General features: G+C 46.2%; 2 protein-coding genes across 2 annotated transcripts in view; both read left to right on the forward strand.

Annotated features, from left to right (window-relative positions):
* Positions 1-13,606, forward strand: part of sv2a (synaptic vesicle glycoprotein 2A) — a 37,471-nt gene extending 23,865 nt beyond the window's left edge. Inside the window, exons 7-13 of the mRNA XM_034529169.1 lie at positions 3,694-3,801; positions 3,975-4,063; positions 4,147-4,311; positions 6,382-6,515; positions 8,833-9,039; positions 9,605-9,764; positions 10,237-13,606. Of these exons, the coding sequence (XP_034385060.1) occupies positions 3,694-3,801; positions 3,975-4,063; positions 4,147-4,311; positions 6,382-6,515; positions 8,833-9,039; positions 9,605-9,764; positions 10,237-10,420 (1,047 nt within the window). The 3' untranslated portion in view covers positions 10,421-13,606. The remainder of the gene's footprint in view (positions 1-3,693; positions 3,802-3,974; positions 4,064-4,146; positions 4,312-6,381; positions 6,516-8,832; positions 9,040-9,604; positions 9,765-10,236) is intronic.
* A 530-nt stretch (positions 13,607-14,136) lies between these two features.
* Positions 14,137-15,527, forward strand: bola1 (bolA family member 1). Its single transcript, XM_034528811.1, has 2 exons — positions 14,137-14,223; positions 14,934-15,527. The coding sequence occupies exon 2, from the start codon at positions 14,957-14,959 to the stop codon at positions 15,407-15,409; it is 453 nt and encodes a 150-aa protein (XP_034384702.1). The 5' UTR covers positions 14,137-14,223; positions 14,934-14,956; the 3' UTR covers positions 15,410-15,527.
* The last annotated feature ends 1,698 nt before the right edge of the window (positions 15,528-17,225 follow it).

Below are 17,225 nucleotides of genomic sequence, written 5' to 3' on the forward strand. Positions count from 1 at the left end.
CTACAGGAGAACATGTCTTCACAGTGTGTCTTCAGGAGAACATGTCTTCACAGTGTGTCTTCAGGAGAACATGTCTTCACAGTGTGTCTTCAGGAGAACATGTCTTCACAGTGTGTCTACAGGAGAACATGTCTTCACAGTGTGTCTTCAGGAGAACATGTCTTCACAGTGTGTCTGCAGGAGAACATGTCTTCACAGTGTGTCTACAGGAGAACATGTCTTCACAGTGTGTCTTCAGGAGAAAATGTCTTCACAGTGTGTCTTCAGGAGAACATGTCTTCACACAGTGTGTCTACAGGAGAACATGTCTTCACAGTGTGTCTTCAGGAGAAAATGTCTTCACAGTGTGTCTTCAGGAGAACATGTCTTCACACAGTGTGTCTTCAGGAGAACATGTCTTCACACAGTGTGTCTTCAGGAGAACATGTCTTCACACAGTGTGTCTTCAGGAGAACATGTCTTCACAGTGTGTCTTCAGGAGAACATGTCTTCACAGTGTGTCTTCAGGAGAACATGTCTTCACAGTGTGTCTTCAGGAGAACATGTCTTCACAGTGTGTCTTCAGGAGAACATGTCTTCACACAGTGTGTCTTCAGGAGAACATGTCTTCACACAGTGTGTCTTCAGGAGAACATGTCTTCACAGTGTGTCTTCAGGAGAACATGTCTTCACAGTGTTTCTTCAGGAGAACATGTCTTCACAGTGTGTCTACAGGAGAACATGTCTTCACAGTGTGTCTTCAGGAGAACATGTCTTCACAGTGTGTCTACAGGAGAACATGTCTTCACAGTGTGTCTTCAGGAGAACATGTCTTCACACAGTGTGTCTGCAGGAGAACATGTCTTCACAGTGTGTCTACAGGAGAACATGTCTTCACAGTGTGTCTTCAGGAGAACATGTCTTCACACAGTGTGTCTACAGGAGAACATGTCTTCACAGTGTGTCTTCAGGAGAAAATGTCTTCACAGTGTGTCTTCAGGAGAACATGTCTTCACACAGTGTGTCTTCAGGAGAACATGTCTTCACACAGTGTGTCTTCAGGAGAACATGTCTTCACAGTGTGTCTACAGGAGAACATGTCTTCACACAGTGTGTCTTCAGGAGAACATGTCTTCACACAGTGTGTCTTCAGGAGAACATGTCTTCACAGTGTGTCTACAGGAGAACATGTCTTCACAGTGTGTCTTCAGGAGAACATGTCTTCACAGTGTGTCTACAGGAGAACATGTCTTCACAGTGTGTCTTCAGGAGAACATGTCTTCACAGTGTGTCTTCAGGAGAACATGTCTTCACAGTGTGTCTGCAGGAGAACATGTCTTCACAGTGTGTCTTCAGGAGAACATGTCTTCACACAGTGTGTCTTCAGGAGAACATGTCTTCACAGTGTGTCTACAGGAGAACATGTCTTCACAGTGTGTCTTCAGGAGAACATGTCTTCACAGTGTGTCTACAGGAGAACATGTCTTCACAGTGTTTCTTCAGGAGAACATGTCTTCACAGTGTGTCTTCAGGAGAACATGTCTTCACAGTGTGTCTGCAGGAGAACATGTCTTCACAGTGTGTCTTCAGGAGAACATGTCTTCACACAGTGTGTCTTCAGGAGAACATGTCTTCACAGTGTGTCTACAGGAGAACATGTCTTCACAGTGTGTCTACAGGAGAACATGTCTTCACAGTGTGTCTTCAGGAGAACATGTCTTCACACAGTGTGTCTTCAGGAGAACATGTCTTCACAGTGTGTCTACAGGAGAACATGTCTTCACAGTGTTTCTACAGGAGAACATGTCTTCACACAGTGTGTCTTCAGGAGAACATGTCTTCACAGTGTGTCTACAGGAGAACATGTCTTCACACAGTGTGTCTACAGGAGAACATGTCTTCACAGTGTGTCTACAGGAGAACATGTCTTCACAGTGTGTCTTCAGGAGAACATGTCTTCACACAGTGTGTCTTCAGGAGAACATGTCTTCACAGTGTGTCTACAGGAGAACATGTCTTCACAGTGTTTCTACAGGAGAACATGTCTTCACACAGTGTGTCTTCAGGAGAACATGTCTTCACAGTGTGTCTACAGGAGAACATGTCTTCACACAGTGTGTCTTCAGGAGAACATGTCTTCACAGTGTTTCTTCAGGAGAACATGTCTTCACAGTGTTTCTTCAGGAGAACATGTCTTCAGTGTTTCTTCAGGAGAACATGTCTTCACAGTGTGTCTTCAGGAGAACATGTCTTCACAGTGTGTCTTCAGGAGAACATGTCTTCACACAGTGTGTCTTCAGGAGAACATGTCTTCACAGTGTGTCTTCAGGAGAACATGTCTTCACACAGTGTGTCTTCAGGAGAACATGTCTTCACAGTGTGTCTACAGGAGAACATGTCTTCACACAGTGTGTCTACAGGAGAACATGTCTTCACAGTGTTTCTTCAGGAGAACATGTCTTCACAGTGTTTCTTCAGGAGAACATGTCTTCAGTGTTTCTTCAGGAGAACATGTCTTCACAGTGTGTCTTCAGGAGAACATGTCTTCACACAGTGTGTCTTCAGGAGAACATGTCTTCACAGTGTGTCTACAGGAGAACATGTCTTCACAGTGTGTCTGCAGGAGAACATGTCTTCACAGTGTGTCTTCAGGAGAACATGTCTTCACAGTGTGTCTACAGGAGAACATGTCTTCACAGTGTTTCTTCAGGAGAACATGTCTTCACACAGTGTGTCTACAGGAGAACATGTCTTCACAGTGTTTCTTCAGGAGAACATGTCTTCACAGTGTGTCTTCAGGAGAACATGTCTTCACAGTGTGTCTACAGGAGAACATGTCTTCACAGTGTTTCTTCAGGAGAACATGTCTTCACACAGTGTGTCTTCAGGAGAACATGTCTTCACACAGTGTGTCTTCAGGAGAACATGTCTTCACAGTGTGTCTACAGGAGAACATGTCTTCACAGTGTTTCTTCAGGAGAACATGTCTTCACAGTGTGTCTTCAGGAGAACATGTCTTCACAGTGTGTCTTCAGGAGAACATGTCTTCACAGTGTGTCTACAGGAGAACATGTCTTCACAGTGTGTCTTCAGGAGAACATGTCTTCACAGTGTGTCTACAGGAGAACATGTCTTCACAGTGTGTCTTCGGGAGAACATGTCTTCACAGTGTGTCTACAGGAGAACATGTCTTCACAGTGTGTCTTCAGGAGAACATGTCTTCACAGTGTGTCTTCAGGAGAACATGTCTTCACAGTGTGTCTACAGGAGAACATGTCTTCACAGTGTGTCTACAGGAGAACATGTCTTCACAGTGTGTCTTCAGGAGAACATGTCTTCACACAGTGTGTCTTCAGGAGAACATGTCTTCACAGTGTGTCTTCAGGAGAACATGTCTTCACAGTGTGTCTTCAGGAGAACATGTCTTCACAGTGTGCAGCAGGTGTTAACCTCTGTGCTGCTTCATTTGCATATTAATTAAAAACACCTTTTCTTTAAACTACTGTATTCTCTTAAGGCTTCAAGCTGCACAGATTTGCTGAGATTCATACATTCATTTGAAATGATATGGATGAATATGGAAAGGACATTAATTCTACTGATATTTCAAAGCGTGTTGAAAGATTGCACAATCATTTAATTTAGGGTACAAAGAAAAGCATGTTTTGAGTTTTAACATTCAACAATCATTTAACGCATTAATGCAATCCAAAGGTGACCACCATCAAGACAGTGAAGCAGATGGATGACCTGGTGAACTTGGGCGACGGTGCCGCCTGGCATGAGAAATGGAAGATCAAGCTCACGACACTTTTCCGTCAGGTGACAGTGATTTATTTTCATTTTACAGCTTTTTATTTAGGGAAACGTGGTCAACTTTTTACATTTTTATGCCTCCATGCTATAGATTGTACTTCATGTTTATTATGTGTTTCCATCTCTGTGTCCGTGTGTGTGTGTGTGTGTGTGTGTGTGTGTGTGTGCGTGTCCTTCAGGTGTGGCGTAATTTCCAGGCTGTCTTCTCCCCCGAGTACCGCCGCACCACCTACATGATGATGGCCGTGTGGTTCTCCATGTCCTTCAGGTAGGACGAGGTTAAAGAACGGTGGCTTACTGCAGCTGTTTCCAGGACACTCTCACGTTCTCCGTCTCTCTCTCCTCGTCCAGCTACTACGGTCTGACGGTGTGGTTCCCCGACATGATCAAGTACCTGCAGAAGCAGGACTACGCCTCGCGCACCAAGTTCTTCGCCAAGGAGAAAGTGGAACACGTCACCTTTAACTTCACCCTGGAAAACCAGGTCCACCGGCAGGGAGAGTACTTCAACGACAAGTGAGTCGGCTGTTTCCTGTGGCGGACTCTGAATTACACGATGGTGCCTTATCTTAAGGTTGATATCTATATTTTATACATCCGATGCCTGGTTGATGAATTTATTCTAAAAGTGTTAACAGACCAAAATGAAAACATGAATGTGGCTTCAGGATGAAAGCCCTGCAGACTTGTTCATGGTTAACAAGCCGGTCGATGATGTCTCCTTTGACCTTTGACCTTTTCAACCTGAACTGCATGAGTTCAATCTCTAAACTTGCATCCCCACGCTCCACCTACCTATCGTCTCTTTACCTTCTGATCCCACGATCCCTGTGTGTGTCTGTGTGTGTGTCTGTGTGTGTCTGTGTGTGTGTCTGTGTGTCTGTCTCTGTGTGTCTGTGTGTGTGTCTGTGTGTGTGTCTGTGTGTGTGTCTGTGTGTGTCTGTGTGTGTGTCTGTGTGTGTCTGTGTGTGTGTCTCTGTGTGTCTGTGTGTGTGTCTGTGTGTGTGTCTGTGTGTGTCTGTGTGTGTGTCTGTGTGTGTGTCTGTGTGTGTGTCTGTGTGTGTGTCTCTGTGTGTCTGTGTGTGTGTCTGTGTGTGTGTCTGTGTGTGTCTGTGTGTGTGTCTCTGTGTGTCTGTGTGTGTGTCTGTGTGTCTGTGTGTCTGTCTCTGTGTGTCTGTGTGTGTGTCTGTGTGTGTGTCTGTGTGTGTGTCTGTGTGTGTCTGTGTGTGTGTCTGTGTGTGTGTCTCTGTGTGTCTGTGTGTGTGTCTGTGTGTGTGTGTCTGTGTGTGTCTGTGTGTGTGTCTGTGTGTGTGTCTGTGTGTGTGTCTGTGTGTGTGTCTCTGTGTGTCTGTGTGTGTGTCTGTGTGTGTCTGTGTGTGTGTCTCTGTGTGTCTGTGTGTGTGTCTCTGTGTGTCTGTGTGTGTGTCTGTGTGTCTGTCTCTGTGTGTCTGTGTGTGTCTGTGTGTGTGTCTGTCTGTCTGTGTGTGTGTCTCTGTGTGTCTGTGTGTGTGTCTGTGTGTCTGTCTCTGTGTGTGTCTGTGTGTGTGTGTGTGTGTCTGTGTGTGTGTGTCTTTGTGTGTGTGTCTGTGTGTGTGTGTGTGTGTCTGTGTGTGTGTGTGTGTGTGTCTGTGTGTGTGTCTTTGTGTGTGTGTCTGTGTGTGTGTGTGTCTGTGTGTCTGTGTGTGTCTCTGTGTGTGTGTGTGTGTGTGTCTGTGTGTGTGTCTGTGTGTGTGTCTGTGTGTGTCTGTGTGTGTGTCTCTGTGTGTCTGTGTGTGTGTCTGTGTGTGTGTCTGTGTGTGTGTCTCTGTGTGTCTGTGTGTGTGTCTCTGTGTGTCTCTGTGTGTCTGTGTGTGTGTCTGTGTGTGTGTCTGTGTGTCTGTGTGTGTGTCTGTGTGTGTGTCTGTGTGTCTGTGTGTGTGTGTCTGTGTGTGTGTCTGTGTGTGTGTCTGTGTGTGTCTGTCTGTGTGTGTGTCTGTGTGTGTCTGTGTGTGTCTGTGTGTGTGTCTGTGTGTGTCTGTGTGTGTCTGTGTGTGTCTGTGTGTGTCTGTGTGTGTCTGTGTGTGTGTCTGTGTGTGTCTGTGTGTGTCTGTGTGTGTGTGTGTGTGTCTGTGTGTGTCTGTGTGTGTCTGTGTGTGTCTGTGTGTGTGTCTGTGTGTGTGTGTGTGTGTGTCTGTGTGTGTGTCTGTGTGTGTGTGTGTGTGTGTCTGTGTGTGTCTCTGTGTGTGTGTGTGTGTGTGTCTGTGTGTGTGTGTGTGTGTGTGTGTGTCTTTGTGTGTGTGTCTGTGTGTGTGTGTGTGTGTCTGTGTGTGTGTGTGTGTGTGTCTGTGTGTGTGTCTTTGTGTGTGTGTCTGTGTGTGTGTGTGTGTGTATGTGTGTCTGTGTGTGTGTCTGTGTGTGTGTCTTTGTGTGTGTGTCTGTGTGTGTGTGTGTGTCTGTGTGTGTGTCTGTGTGTGTGTCTGTGTGTGTCTGTGTGTGTGTCTTTGTGTGTGTGTCTGTGTGTGTGTGTGTGTGTGTGTGTGTGTGTCTTTGTGTGTGTGTCTGTGTGTGTGTGTGTGTGTGTGTGTCTGTGTGTGTGTCTGCTTGCAGGTTTATGAACCTGAAAATGAGATCCATGGTGTTTGAGGACTCGCTGTTCGAGGAGTGTTACTTTGAAGACATCACCTCCAGCAACACCTTCTTCAAGAACTGCACCTTCATTGCCACCCTCTTCTACAACACAGGTAGGATACACACACACACACACGCACACACACAGACACACACTAATACGGCCTAATGTTAATACAAAGGTAGGAAACTATTGCCTTACGTCAGTGCACACCAACAAACTAAGTATAATCAACATTGACAGAGCAAGAAACCAGGTGTAACGACAGAAGACCGGCTCCAGGAGACCACTGTAATAAACTATCATACACCGTGATGTTGATCTTATAGTATTTTAACAGATCTCCTTATAAGTGGAGCTATTGGCACAGTTTCACTCTCTTGTCCTCGAGCGTCATGATGGATAGAAGCTGGTGTCATCTTCCCATTAACATAGAATAGTCCTGGCCCTCTAACTTAAAATATTACATTTTAGTGGACGCAGTATTTTCCTTCTTTTCTTCTCCTTACGTCTAAACGAGAAGCACCATCAGCTCCACCATCAGACGCGACGTCTCCTAGCAACCCAGCCTCAACCCGCCGTTGTTTCAGCCGAGTCTGTCGCTCTACTCAAACTAGACAATCGATTGTTTTTCTCCACTGAAGTCACAGCACAAGGTGTCGAGATGTGGAACGTTGATGAGAGTTGTGTCTGCGTACGTTTTAGAAAAGGGTCCCTGTAGGTTCAGCAGCTGCATCCACACGCTGACGTACAACAGCGACTTCCGGGTGTGAACACGTGTCAGTCACTCACTGTTACTGATATTCAGTATAGACCACTGAGTATAGACTACTGAGGGATATTCAGTATAGACTACTGGAGCAGGTATATGAGGTAGGAGGGGGCCTGGTGGAGTGTGGTGGTGGAGCAGGTCTGTGAGGGAGGAGGGGGCCTGGTGGAGTGTGGTGGTGGAGCAGGTCTATGAGGGAGGAGGGGGCCTGGTGGAGTGTGGTGGTGGAGCAGGTCTGTGAGGGAGGAGGGGGCCTGATGGAGTGTGGTGGTGGAGCAGGTCTATGAGGGAGGAGGGGGCCTGGTGGAGTGTGGTGGTGGAGCAGGTCTGTGAGGGAGGAGGGGGCCTGGTGGAGTGTGGTGGTGGAGCAGGTCTATGAGGGAGGAGGGGGCCTGGTGGAGTGTGGTGGTGGAGCAGGTCTGTGAGGGAGGAGGGGGCCTGGTGGAGTGTGGTGGTGGAGCAGGTCTGTGAGGGAGGAGGGGGCCTGGTGGAGTGTGGTGGTGGAGCAGGTCTATGAGGGAGGAGGGGGCCTGATGGAGTGTGGTGGTGGAGCAGGTCTATGATGGAGGAGGGGGCCTGGTGGAGTGTACTGGTGGAGCAGGTCTATGAGGGAGGAGGGGGCCTGGTGGAGTGTGGTGGTGGAGCAGGTCTATGAGGGAGGAGGGGGCCTGGTGGAGTGTGGTGGTGGAGCAGGTCTGTGAGGGAGGAGGGGGCCTGGTGGAGTGTGGTGGTGGAGCAGGTCTATGAGGGAGGAGGGGGCCTGGTGGAGTGTGGTGGTGGAGCAGGTCTATGAGGGAGGAGGGGGCCTGGTGGAGTGTGGTGGTGGAGCAGGTCTATGAGGGAGGAGGGGGCCTGGTGGAGTGTGGTGGTGGAGCAGGTCTATGAGGGAGGAGGGGGCCTGGTGGAGTGTGGTGGTGGAGCAGGTCTATGAGGGAGGAGGGGGCCTGGTGGAGTGTGGTGGTGGAGCAGGTCTATGAGGGAGGAGGGGGCCTGGTGGAGTGTGGTGGTGGAGCAGGTCTGTGAGGGAGGAGGGGGCCTGGTGGAGTGTGGTGGTGGAGCAGGTCTATGAGGGAGGAGGGGGCCTGGTGGAGTGTGGTGGTGGAGCAGGTCTATGAGGGAGGAGGGGGCCTGGTGGAGTGTGGTGGTGGAGCAGGTCTATGAGGTAGGAGGGGGCCTGGTGGAGTGTGGTGGTGGAGCAGGTCTATGAGGGAGGAGGGGGCCTGGTGGAGTGTGGTGGTGGAGCAGGTCTATGAGGGAGGAGGGGGCCTGGTGGAGTGTGGTGGTGGAGCAGGTCTATGAGGGAGGAGGGGGCCTGGTGGAGTGTGGTGGTGGAGCAGGTCTATGATGGAGGAGGGGGCCTGGTGGAGTGTGGTGGTCACTACATCACGATTCCCTGAGGAATCTGCTGCATCGCTCCTTCAGAGATTGATTGTCTTAGCAAAACAAACATTCAGGGAAATCAATTACGGGTTGAAGATGAAGAAATGTAGTTTTTGACTGATGTATCTGTTCAGCTAGGGGGACATGAGCTAGTCATCAGTAAGATGATAACTGTTTGTTTGGGTCTAACGTTACTTCCTGCAGATTGGAAGGGATTATAGTTCTAAATGTTAAGCATATTTATCACCACGCTGGGCTCATTTTCCCCCATCCCACCCAGATCTCTTCAAGTACCGGTTGGTCAACTGCAAGCTCTTCAACAGCACCTTCCTGCACAACAAAGAAGGCTGCCTGCTGAGCGACGTGAGCGACGAGAACAACGCCTACATGGTCTACTTCGTCAGCTTCCTGGGCACCTTGGCCGTGTTGCCGGGCAACATCGTCTCGGCGCTGCTCATGGACAAGATCGGACGGCTGAGGATGCTAGGTAATGTGAGCGATTATAAATTAAGATATATTTTATTTAGAATTGCTACTAGTCAAAATAACATTATGGTTATGTTGGCTTGGAATTGTAGAGCAATTGTTGATGTCTATTACCGCAGAGTGACACATGGACAAAAGGCATTTCATAAGGCAACGTGGGGCCCTAGAACCATTTTGCATCTTAACAATACAACACAATACAACAGGTGTTTGCTTTTGGCCCCCCAAGGAACACCGTTTGGTCACCCCTCATTTAGAGGAACTTCATACATTAACTACAGCCATTGATTTCCTCTTTTGAGGCAGAGACGATGCAAACATACTGTACATATTACTGTACTTCCATGGCTCAATATTGTCAGTTCAACTCCACCCCTTAATTATCAATAACCCTTTGGACATTGTTTATATATGGACAGAACTCTGACCATGTTTATTAGGCTTTTCTGGTTTTATAACATGACCTTTAAAAGGAAATGATAATGCTAATTTTCAGTTGCTGTATGCAGGATTTCCTTCCTTTCTTCATACGTCACATGTGTCTTTCCCCCTCCGTCCACCTGCAGCGGGCTCCAGTGTGATCTCCTGCATCAGCTGTTTCTTCCTGTCCTTTGGCAACAGCGAGTCAGCCATGATTGCTCTGCTCTGCCTGTTCGGGGGGATCAGCATCGCTTCCTGGAACGCCCTGGATGTGCTGACCGTGGAGCTCTACCCCTCTGACAAGAGGTACGCACGTTGGACACGCCCTGAAACCGCCTTGACACCGTGAAGACTGCCCAGTGGTGCTGATGTCAAATGATGTCATAGGAGTCGCCCAGCAGTTATTGGCTGGCTTTTAGGGATGGTCGACACTGTGGGGTGAAATCATTGACCGGCACGTGACCTAAAGCACCCACTGGCTCTAGTGGCATGTGCCCCTAATGCATACCTAATATAAGATATTATTTGTGGAACATAATTCAAGCATTTGAGCAAAGCAAGAACATTAATCTTTTGTGTTGCCCCTCTTCAGAGATGTAGCTCCATCTTGTGGATGTATAGAGTGCCTGCAGCCTTTACAATGAATTTAACTGTTTATGAGCAAGATGATGTCTACAAAGTGAAAGATGACTCCTCTGTTGCTCTATAAGTTCACTTCTTCATACATTATCAAACCACAGACAATCACCTGACTCTTTACTCTTCATCTCTCTTTCAGAACCACGGCGTTTGGCTTCCTCAACGCCCTCTGTAAATTAGCGGCTGTTTTAGGCATAAGCATCTTCACCTCCTTCGTCGGCATCACCAAGGCTGTGCCCATCCTCTTTGCCTCGGGGGCGCTGGCGGTGGGCAGCTTTCTGGCCCTCAAACTACCAGAGACGCGGGGTCAGGTGCTGAAATAATGTGGCGCCGACACCTTTCCAGAGGGGGAGGGGGGGGCAGAGGAGTTTTCACCACACTGTGAACGAACAGCTCAAGAGCCCTCCAATTCCTTCCCTCGAACCCGTCTCTCATAAACGCAGAAGAGCGACGCAGATCTGCTGTACATATTTGGGATTGGCGATTATTAGATATGCCTGATTTAAAGGTTGAGCTGAGACAAAAGTAAGTAACAAAAAGTGATATTAACATGTTCAGTGAGAGCATGACATTTCATCCCCCTGGAATATAAAGGTACATTTAGATGTGGCCCCCCTAATATAAGTACATACACCTGGGGTTGGAGGTCAGGGGATCGGGGGGTTCTTGATCATGAGCCATGACTTATAGAAATAACCACTAGCCCTTGTTGCAGAGTTCTCTGTCGTCACCTCTATTCTTCAAATTCAGCTCACCATCAAGTCTTGAGTACTTTGCCATTGTTGGACGTAGAATAACAAATGCGACATTTTATGCCTTGATTTGAAGCATTTTTGCCTTTGCTGGTCTTGGCAAAGACCCGTCCTCCTCCTTTATCTCCTGAGGTCTCGTGTTGGTGTTCAGACTAACTGCCATTTTATAGATTATAGAACATTCCAGGTTTTGCTTTTGCTATTGTTAAGAGTGCGACGAGGAGACCGATCGAGCCCCATCTCCCTTTAAAGCGTTGTTTCCGATCTCCTCCAAAAAGCAGTGAGATCATTCAAACCACTTTATGGACACGTTCCCCGTGCCAAGTGGACATTGTGTGCTGTCATCAGGCGTTTTGTTCCATTTAAAGCACAACCATTTGCCGGCGTGAATGCCCCTGAGTAGATCCCTTTGTAAGAAATGCCTTTTTAGTAGCTCTCCTCCCAGGCTCACAGTATGTTCGTCTCCAATGATATATGTTTCGGAGGGTGTTATGCATGTCACAAAGTATGTATGTACATTTATGAAAACAGAGTACAAGGTGTAAACCGTGGACAAGTCTGCTCAAGAACCCATAATATCTCTCCCACAAAAGACAGCACAGTCTTTCAGGGACGGCGTGAAGGTTGATGAACCCGACCAAAGTCTCCCGTAGAGCAGCTCCACGACTACCGGGTCCCACTAGAGAGATGACGGATAAACTATAATCTAACTGTTTGTGTGAACTGAATGTTTATATTAATGTGAGCGTGCTTCTTAGTGCAATATTGAACCTCTGTGCAATATTGGGATTTTTATTTATTTATGTCTTTTACCATTACATATTTGGCAAGCACTATTCTGATTTGTGAACGTTTGTGGGGTAGATGTCTGTTATTGATAACTGAACACGGTGTGACAACATACAGGACTTAAACTGTTTATTGATTTTGCTCTTGGATGAAGACGGGCTGATACGTTTGATTTTAGCATCAGTAGAGTCAACATGAACATTGTTGAATAATACTGCACCCAAAGTACAGTTGTATTTTAAATTCTGCCCTTGGGGAACATAACGCGTTGAACAGTGAGCATTAATTGGGGAAAGGGGAGGGTTTTGAGTGCATTGCAGAGTTGTGTTAACTTATTATACTAATGTAGACGTGACACGAGAACTCACTGCTAAGGGCTGACACGTCACCGCCCCACAGAGCGTTGGCCAATATCATCGCCACATTGCCCCTGATTTTAGAAAAGCAAGGGGGATGTGTTCACAATTGCAAGATGAAAGAAAAGAATCATTAACATGTCAGATTAACAAAAAAGATGTTGCCCAAACTGCCATTTTGTAGGATAGCAGCCATACTGTAGACTCACGCCGGTTGAATAACTAAATGGACAACCCATTGCACTAAATGTACGCCGTACATGCACAATTGTGAACGAGTTCTTCAAGACACGACTGGATGCAGCCTTGCTAGGGATGTCGTGGAGAACATGGTGGCGGTAGCAAGAGCACAAAGACCACAAAGACCACAAAGACCACAACCCACCAAGAACAGAAACAGGCGCTTCGAGCTCTGAGGACACGCCCCTTGCATTTCGCTCCCTCCGCCTCACACTGATCCAACTCCAAATTTGACATCCGACCCATTATGTTTGAGTGTGCCATGAGTACCACCCTGTCATTAATTATTGCCAAATATTTTGTATGGCCTGAGTTTACACATTACACCATCGATTCTCCGTTATAGATATGAATATATGTAAATACAAGTACTTATAATGTAACTAATAAGATAGCTCTTCAAACCTTTTGACCCCCCTGGAAACAGATGACTTAACCGGACTTATGATGGTGATGCAGACTGTTCACAAGAGTCCAGGTGTGTTTTAAATGAACCCAAATGAACTAAATGTGCCCAGATTCCCTCCCAAGAGCACATTGATAGTATACGAATGCACATTAACGACTAAAAGCTGCTCGTCAGCGGTCCTCTTCTCGCTGTGTGTCGTCCTGCGACATTCAAGAACAACGATGTCATACAACTGTTGTACAACAGTCTGCTGTCTAACCGTCAGTGACTCGGTTCGGCTCCGTCCAGCTTCAAATCGTCTCTCGTAGATACATATCTTAGCTTATGTTACAGGGTTCTTTTGTATAATTAACTTGTTGCCGGAGCAACGGTCAATCGTTAAAAGTTTAACAAAGCAATAAGTGTTTGGGTATTTGTCTTCTCCTCTTTGAAGCTGTTGGAATGGAGGGCATTACTATATGCTGGCCTTGTCAACTGAAACGTGTGTTGGCTTAATAATGACACGATGAGCCAACATCTGTGTGTCCTCTCTGAAACAACCCCGAGTCTTCAGGCTTTTGTCAATAATATTGCATTGCCATTAATTAAATGTAACAAAGAATTTATCACCTTTGTCATCGTACTGTGCTGTAGAAACTGTAGTTGATTGTTTGTAAGTATAGAAACTGTTTATGGAACCATGAATATAAAAAGAAAGTATAAAAAAAGAAGTGTAAATGAACAATGCTGTGTGTTGTCTTTGATTTTTGTGTATTTTGTAAATGAGAATGAAATATAAGTAAATACATCAATGTTAAATACTGGTTATGAATCATAGTTAGCCTAAATGTGACAACATCAGTTCTGTTAAAAGGTGTGGGAGATTTCTTTCTTATATTTTCTCTCATTGTTGATTTTTGATTGGGTTTGCACTTTGCTGTGCAACGGACCCTTTGGAATCACAATGGATAACAAAGAACCATGAAATAAACAAAAAGAAACTAAAGTCAATCTTTGTCGTTTCTTTCTGACCATAAATATATATAAATATTGTTTAATGTTCGTAGACACAAGTTCTTAACTTTCCGCTGCTACTGGACTGTAGTAGTCTTGTCTTATTCTGATGCGAGACAGGAAGTTAATGTATTTAACCACCTTAACCACAGACATCTTCATTTGATATAATATGCAGTTTCTGTAAAAGAGACTCAACTAAGATTGTTACGAGGAATGTTTAAAGTAATCAATTGCATTTTATTTCTTTACATAGAGATTTTTTTGCATTGTCTGCCGTTTTTCTGTGATGCAAAAAAGATAAGACGTGGAAAAGTGTAAGATGGATAAATACAGTTCTGTAAATTATATTATAATCAGAGAGCAAAACCATGTTCACATTTAATCCTTTTATCAGATTGATTTAGTGTTAAAGTAAGAGCAGCTAAAACAGACAACTTTTGACCGGAAACACTAAAGTAATGCTGCTACAGGACTACAACACCTTTCTGTAAAAAGAACTACACGACCCAGCGGCAGCGCGTGCGCATGCGCAGTCACTTCCGGTGAGTAGCTAGCAGAGACGCTACACTCGCTGAACTTACGAGGTGAGTAGTTCACTAACTTCGCTCCGCACGTGGTCTTCATGACTCGGTTAACTGAGTGTAGATGAACATGAGCTGCTCACGACGCCATTGCTCGCTCAGGTGACGTAGTTAGTGTTTATGGTGCTAACGCGAGCAGCCAATTAGCCACCAAGCTATCAGCTAAACAGGCACTTTACCGGTAGTGGCTTCATTCCGCCATTTGTTTGCGTAATCTTCGACGCTTCTCGGTGACGTCAGACACACATGTTGGTCATTTTATGTCAATACGACTCTTCTTTTTATGTATGTTTATGTGTATTATGCAGGTGTTAGTTAAAGGCGGTGTTACAGTTAAATGTCGCCCCCCTTCGACACGAAACAAGTCGCATTTGACCTTCGTTCCCACCAGCTGTCAGGTGTTGAACTCTGAGCAGCAGGGTAGTGAAACGGACCTCTGGCCATGAAGGAGAGCTTCTTCTGAAGAGACCTTCTTCTGAAGAGACCTTTGTAGGTTTTAGGCATTACTGCAGCAGGTGACCTGTGACCTATTCGGGACGCACTGATCCAGCCTCTTCTCTTCTAAATTCGGCTCCAGTTCTGCCGATAACATGCATTGTTTTTAATACACCCCAAAGCTTGTTATGACGTAATTATGCCTACCTCAACATGAATATCTTTCCGGTCATTATGTAGCACGGCAATAGTGATTTACACACATCTGGCTTTGATAGGTGGTCTTCTGCCCCAACCGCCGATGCTTCCTACTGTCCTCCACTGTGTTCGGCCCATCTCTACCAGTCTTGCCTCAAGCCGGCCTCTGGCCCACTTCAGACCACACATGGATCCAGACCAGAGCCGGCCCGTTGAGAGGTCTATAAGAACCAAACTGGCCGACAAACTCAAGCCGGACCACTTGGAGGTCCACAATGAAAGCCACATGCACGCCGTGCCCCCCGGCTCTGAATCCCATTTCCGTGTCCTGGTGGTCAGCTCCCAGTTTGAGGGTCTGCCGTTGATACAGCGCCACCGTCTGGTCAATGAGGCTTTGAAAGAGGAGTTGAGTAGCAGCGTACATGCACTGGCCATCCAGGTAAAGACTCCTGAGCAGTGGGGAAGTGACCCCTCCCTGGCTAAGAGTCCGCCTTGCATGGGAGGCTCGAGGGGGGACCACACGGTGGAGGAGAAACTGAAGGCCGGCCGGGAGTGACGTGCTGTGGACTGAAGAAGGCAGATGGAAGCTTTAGGAGAGGGTTCTGTGGCATAGTTCAATACAACCATGGGTGTATATGGTTATTCCATCATAATAAAACAAGAAACTAAATCAGCATTGTGTTTTTTAAGTACAATAGCACGTATCACTCCAGGTGTTAGCCGGTATTTTGACCCTGATTTCAGATTGATGGTGTGTAGTTAATTTATTGTGAGAAAAGCCCCGATTGCCTGAACAGTGATAACATTTTAGGACCACAGGTGAAGATTTGATGGTTAAGAATGCATTTCTGCTCGTGAAATAAAATAAAAACATTTAGCAAATAGCGATTGAATGTTTATAAAATAATACCAGGCAGGTGTTACGTGTTGCATCAGTACCCCTGCCTCAACACACGAGGGCAGTATGTGAACAAGCAAACTAAAACTGGGTGAATATAAGATGTCTTCATTACTCACCGAGAAGCTCGTTATTGTGCATGTAGTCTTAATAAAAACACAACCTACTGATGCATTAATATGTGAGAACCACCCAATAAATGTGTTTAAACTAAATAAAAAAACAAATCCAGTAATAAAAATGTCCGTCATCCCATCATCTATAAACAATAGCTCAATTAGTAAGCATCGGTTCATCGTTATTATACCTTTTCAGAGGCAACGTGTTTGTCCTCATGGTGACTCGTGTGTGGGTGGCCGTCTATTTCTGTCTTGGGGTTGTTTGTGTCACCGTGAAGGTCTTCAAATACACACCAGAAGTCGCTGGTGGGAGTCTTAACAAACAACGACCCCTTACCCCAATTATCATTCATCTCCAAGATTGATCCAAGAAACGCTTTTTTTCCGCAAAAAGCTCCTCAAAGTTCTTCTGCGCCTTCAGCAGAATGTGACCTCAACGCACGTCGTCTCCTCCGATCATCCTCCGCCTGTCAGGCCTCACAAAGGGCGCCGGTGAGGAGGGCGAACAACTGGTGTCACTGGTTTGGAAAGAGGAGAACAGTAAGGCAACCACTTTATGACCCCTGCTCGCCCATTAGGGCCTCGGGGGGCGAGCAGCAAGGTCGCGGCTGTGGGAGAAAGCAATAAGCCGCATCGCCCCGGGACGCGCAGACTGTCTCTGCACACGAGATTTACGCGTCACCGTTCCAGGTGCTGTTCCGATGGAGAGGGGAGAGACGTCAAGGGTGACGAGTGGAGTGCAGAGACTTGTCTGGCACTTAAAAGGTTGAGAGTGTTTTACATGTGTGAGTAGGACGTCACCTTTTCTTTTCAGGCGGTTACAAATAACAGGGTCGGCCAGGTTGAGCCACAAGAGCTCTAATTTACTTTCTTTTTCATGCACCTTGTTGCTGTTTTCGAGCATATTCTTCTTAATCTGCTGACGTTGGCATTACAAGAAAAGGCAGCGGTTTGAGAGTTGTAGCCTACAGCTGTGCAATTAAGGCCGAATCAGGAGGAGAGCCACTTAAGTTTGTTTTTAACTTAATTAAGAGCCGGTTCGGCCCCTTCACGCTTCCTGTGTTGTCTTCAGAAACCTGAGTAGTATTCTAAGTAATGTCAAGTAACAGTAGTTATATGATATCACAGTCCTCTTTCTTATTGCTCTCATGCAGGAGACGTCGTGCACTCTGTAAGAGTCTATTTAGATGCTATTGCTCAGTGTAATGAAAAAGGATAGTTTTAATAGTACAGTGGCCATTTATCAATATTTCTCATTAAAGTTTCTCACTAAATTAAAGTTTGTACAGACAAAAGCTGTTATGTGTACATTATCAAACTAGAGTTCTTTTCTATTATAGGATGTTCATTCATGC

Source organism: Cyclopterus lumpus, chromosome 25 (genome assembly GCF_009769545.1).
Source record: "Cyclopterus lumpus isolate fCycLum1 chromosome 25, fCycLum1.pri, whole genome shotgun sequence".
Lineage (NCBI taxonomy): Eukaryota > Metazoa > Chordata > Actinopteri > Perciformes > Cyclopteridae > Cyclopterus > Cyclopterus lumpus.

Bases quoted from the DNA above. Each gene is read 5' to 3' on its own strand.
- bola1 (XM_034528811.1), top strand. From the start codon at position 14,957: ATGCTTCCTACTGTCCTCCACTGTGTTCGGCCCATCTCTACCAGTCTT.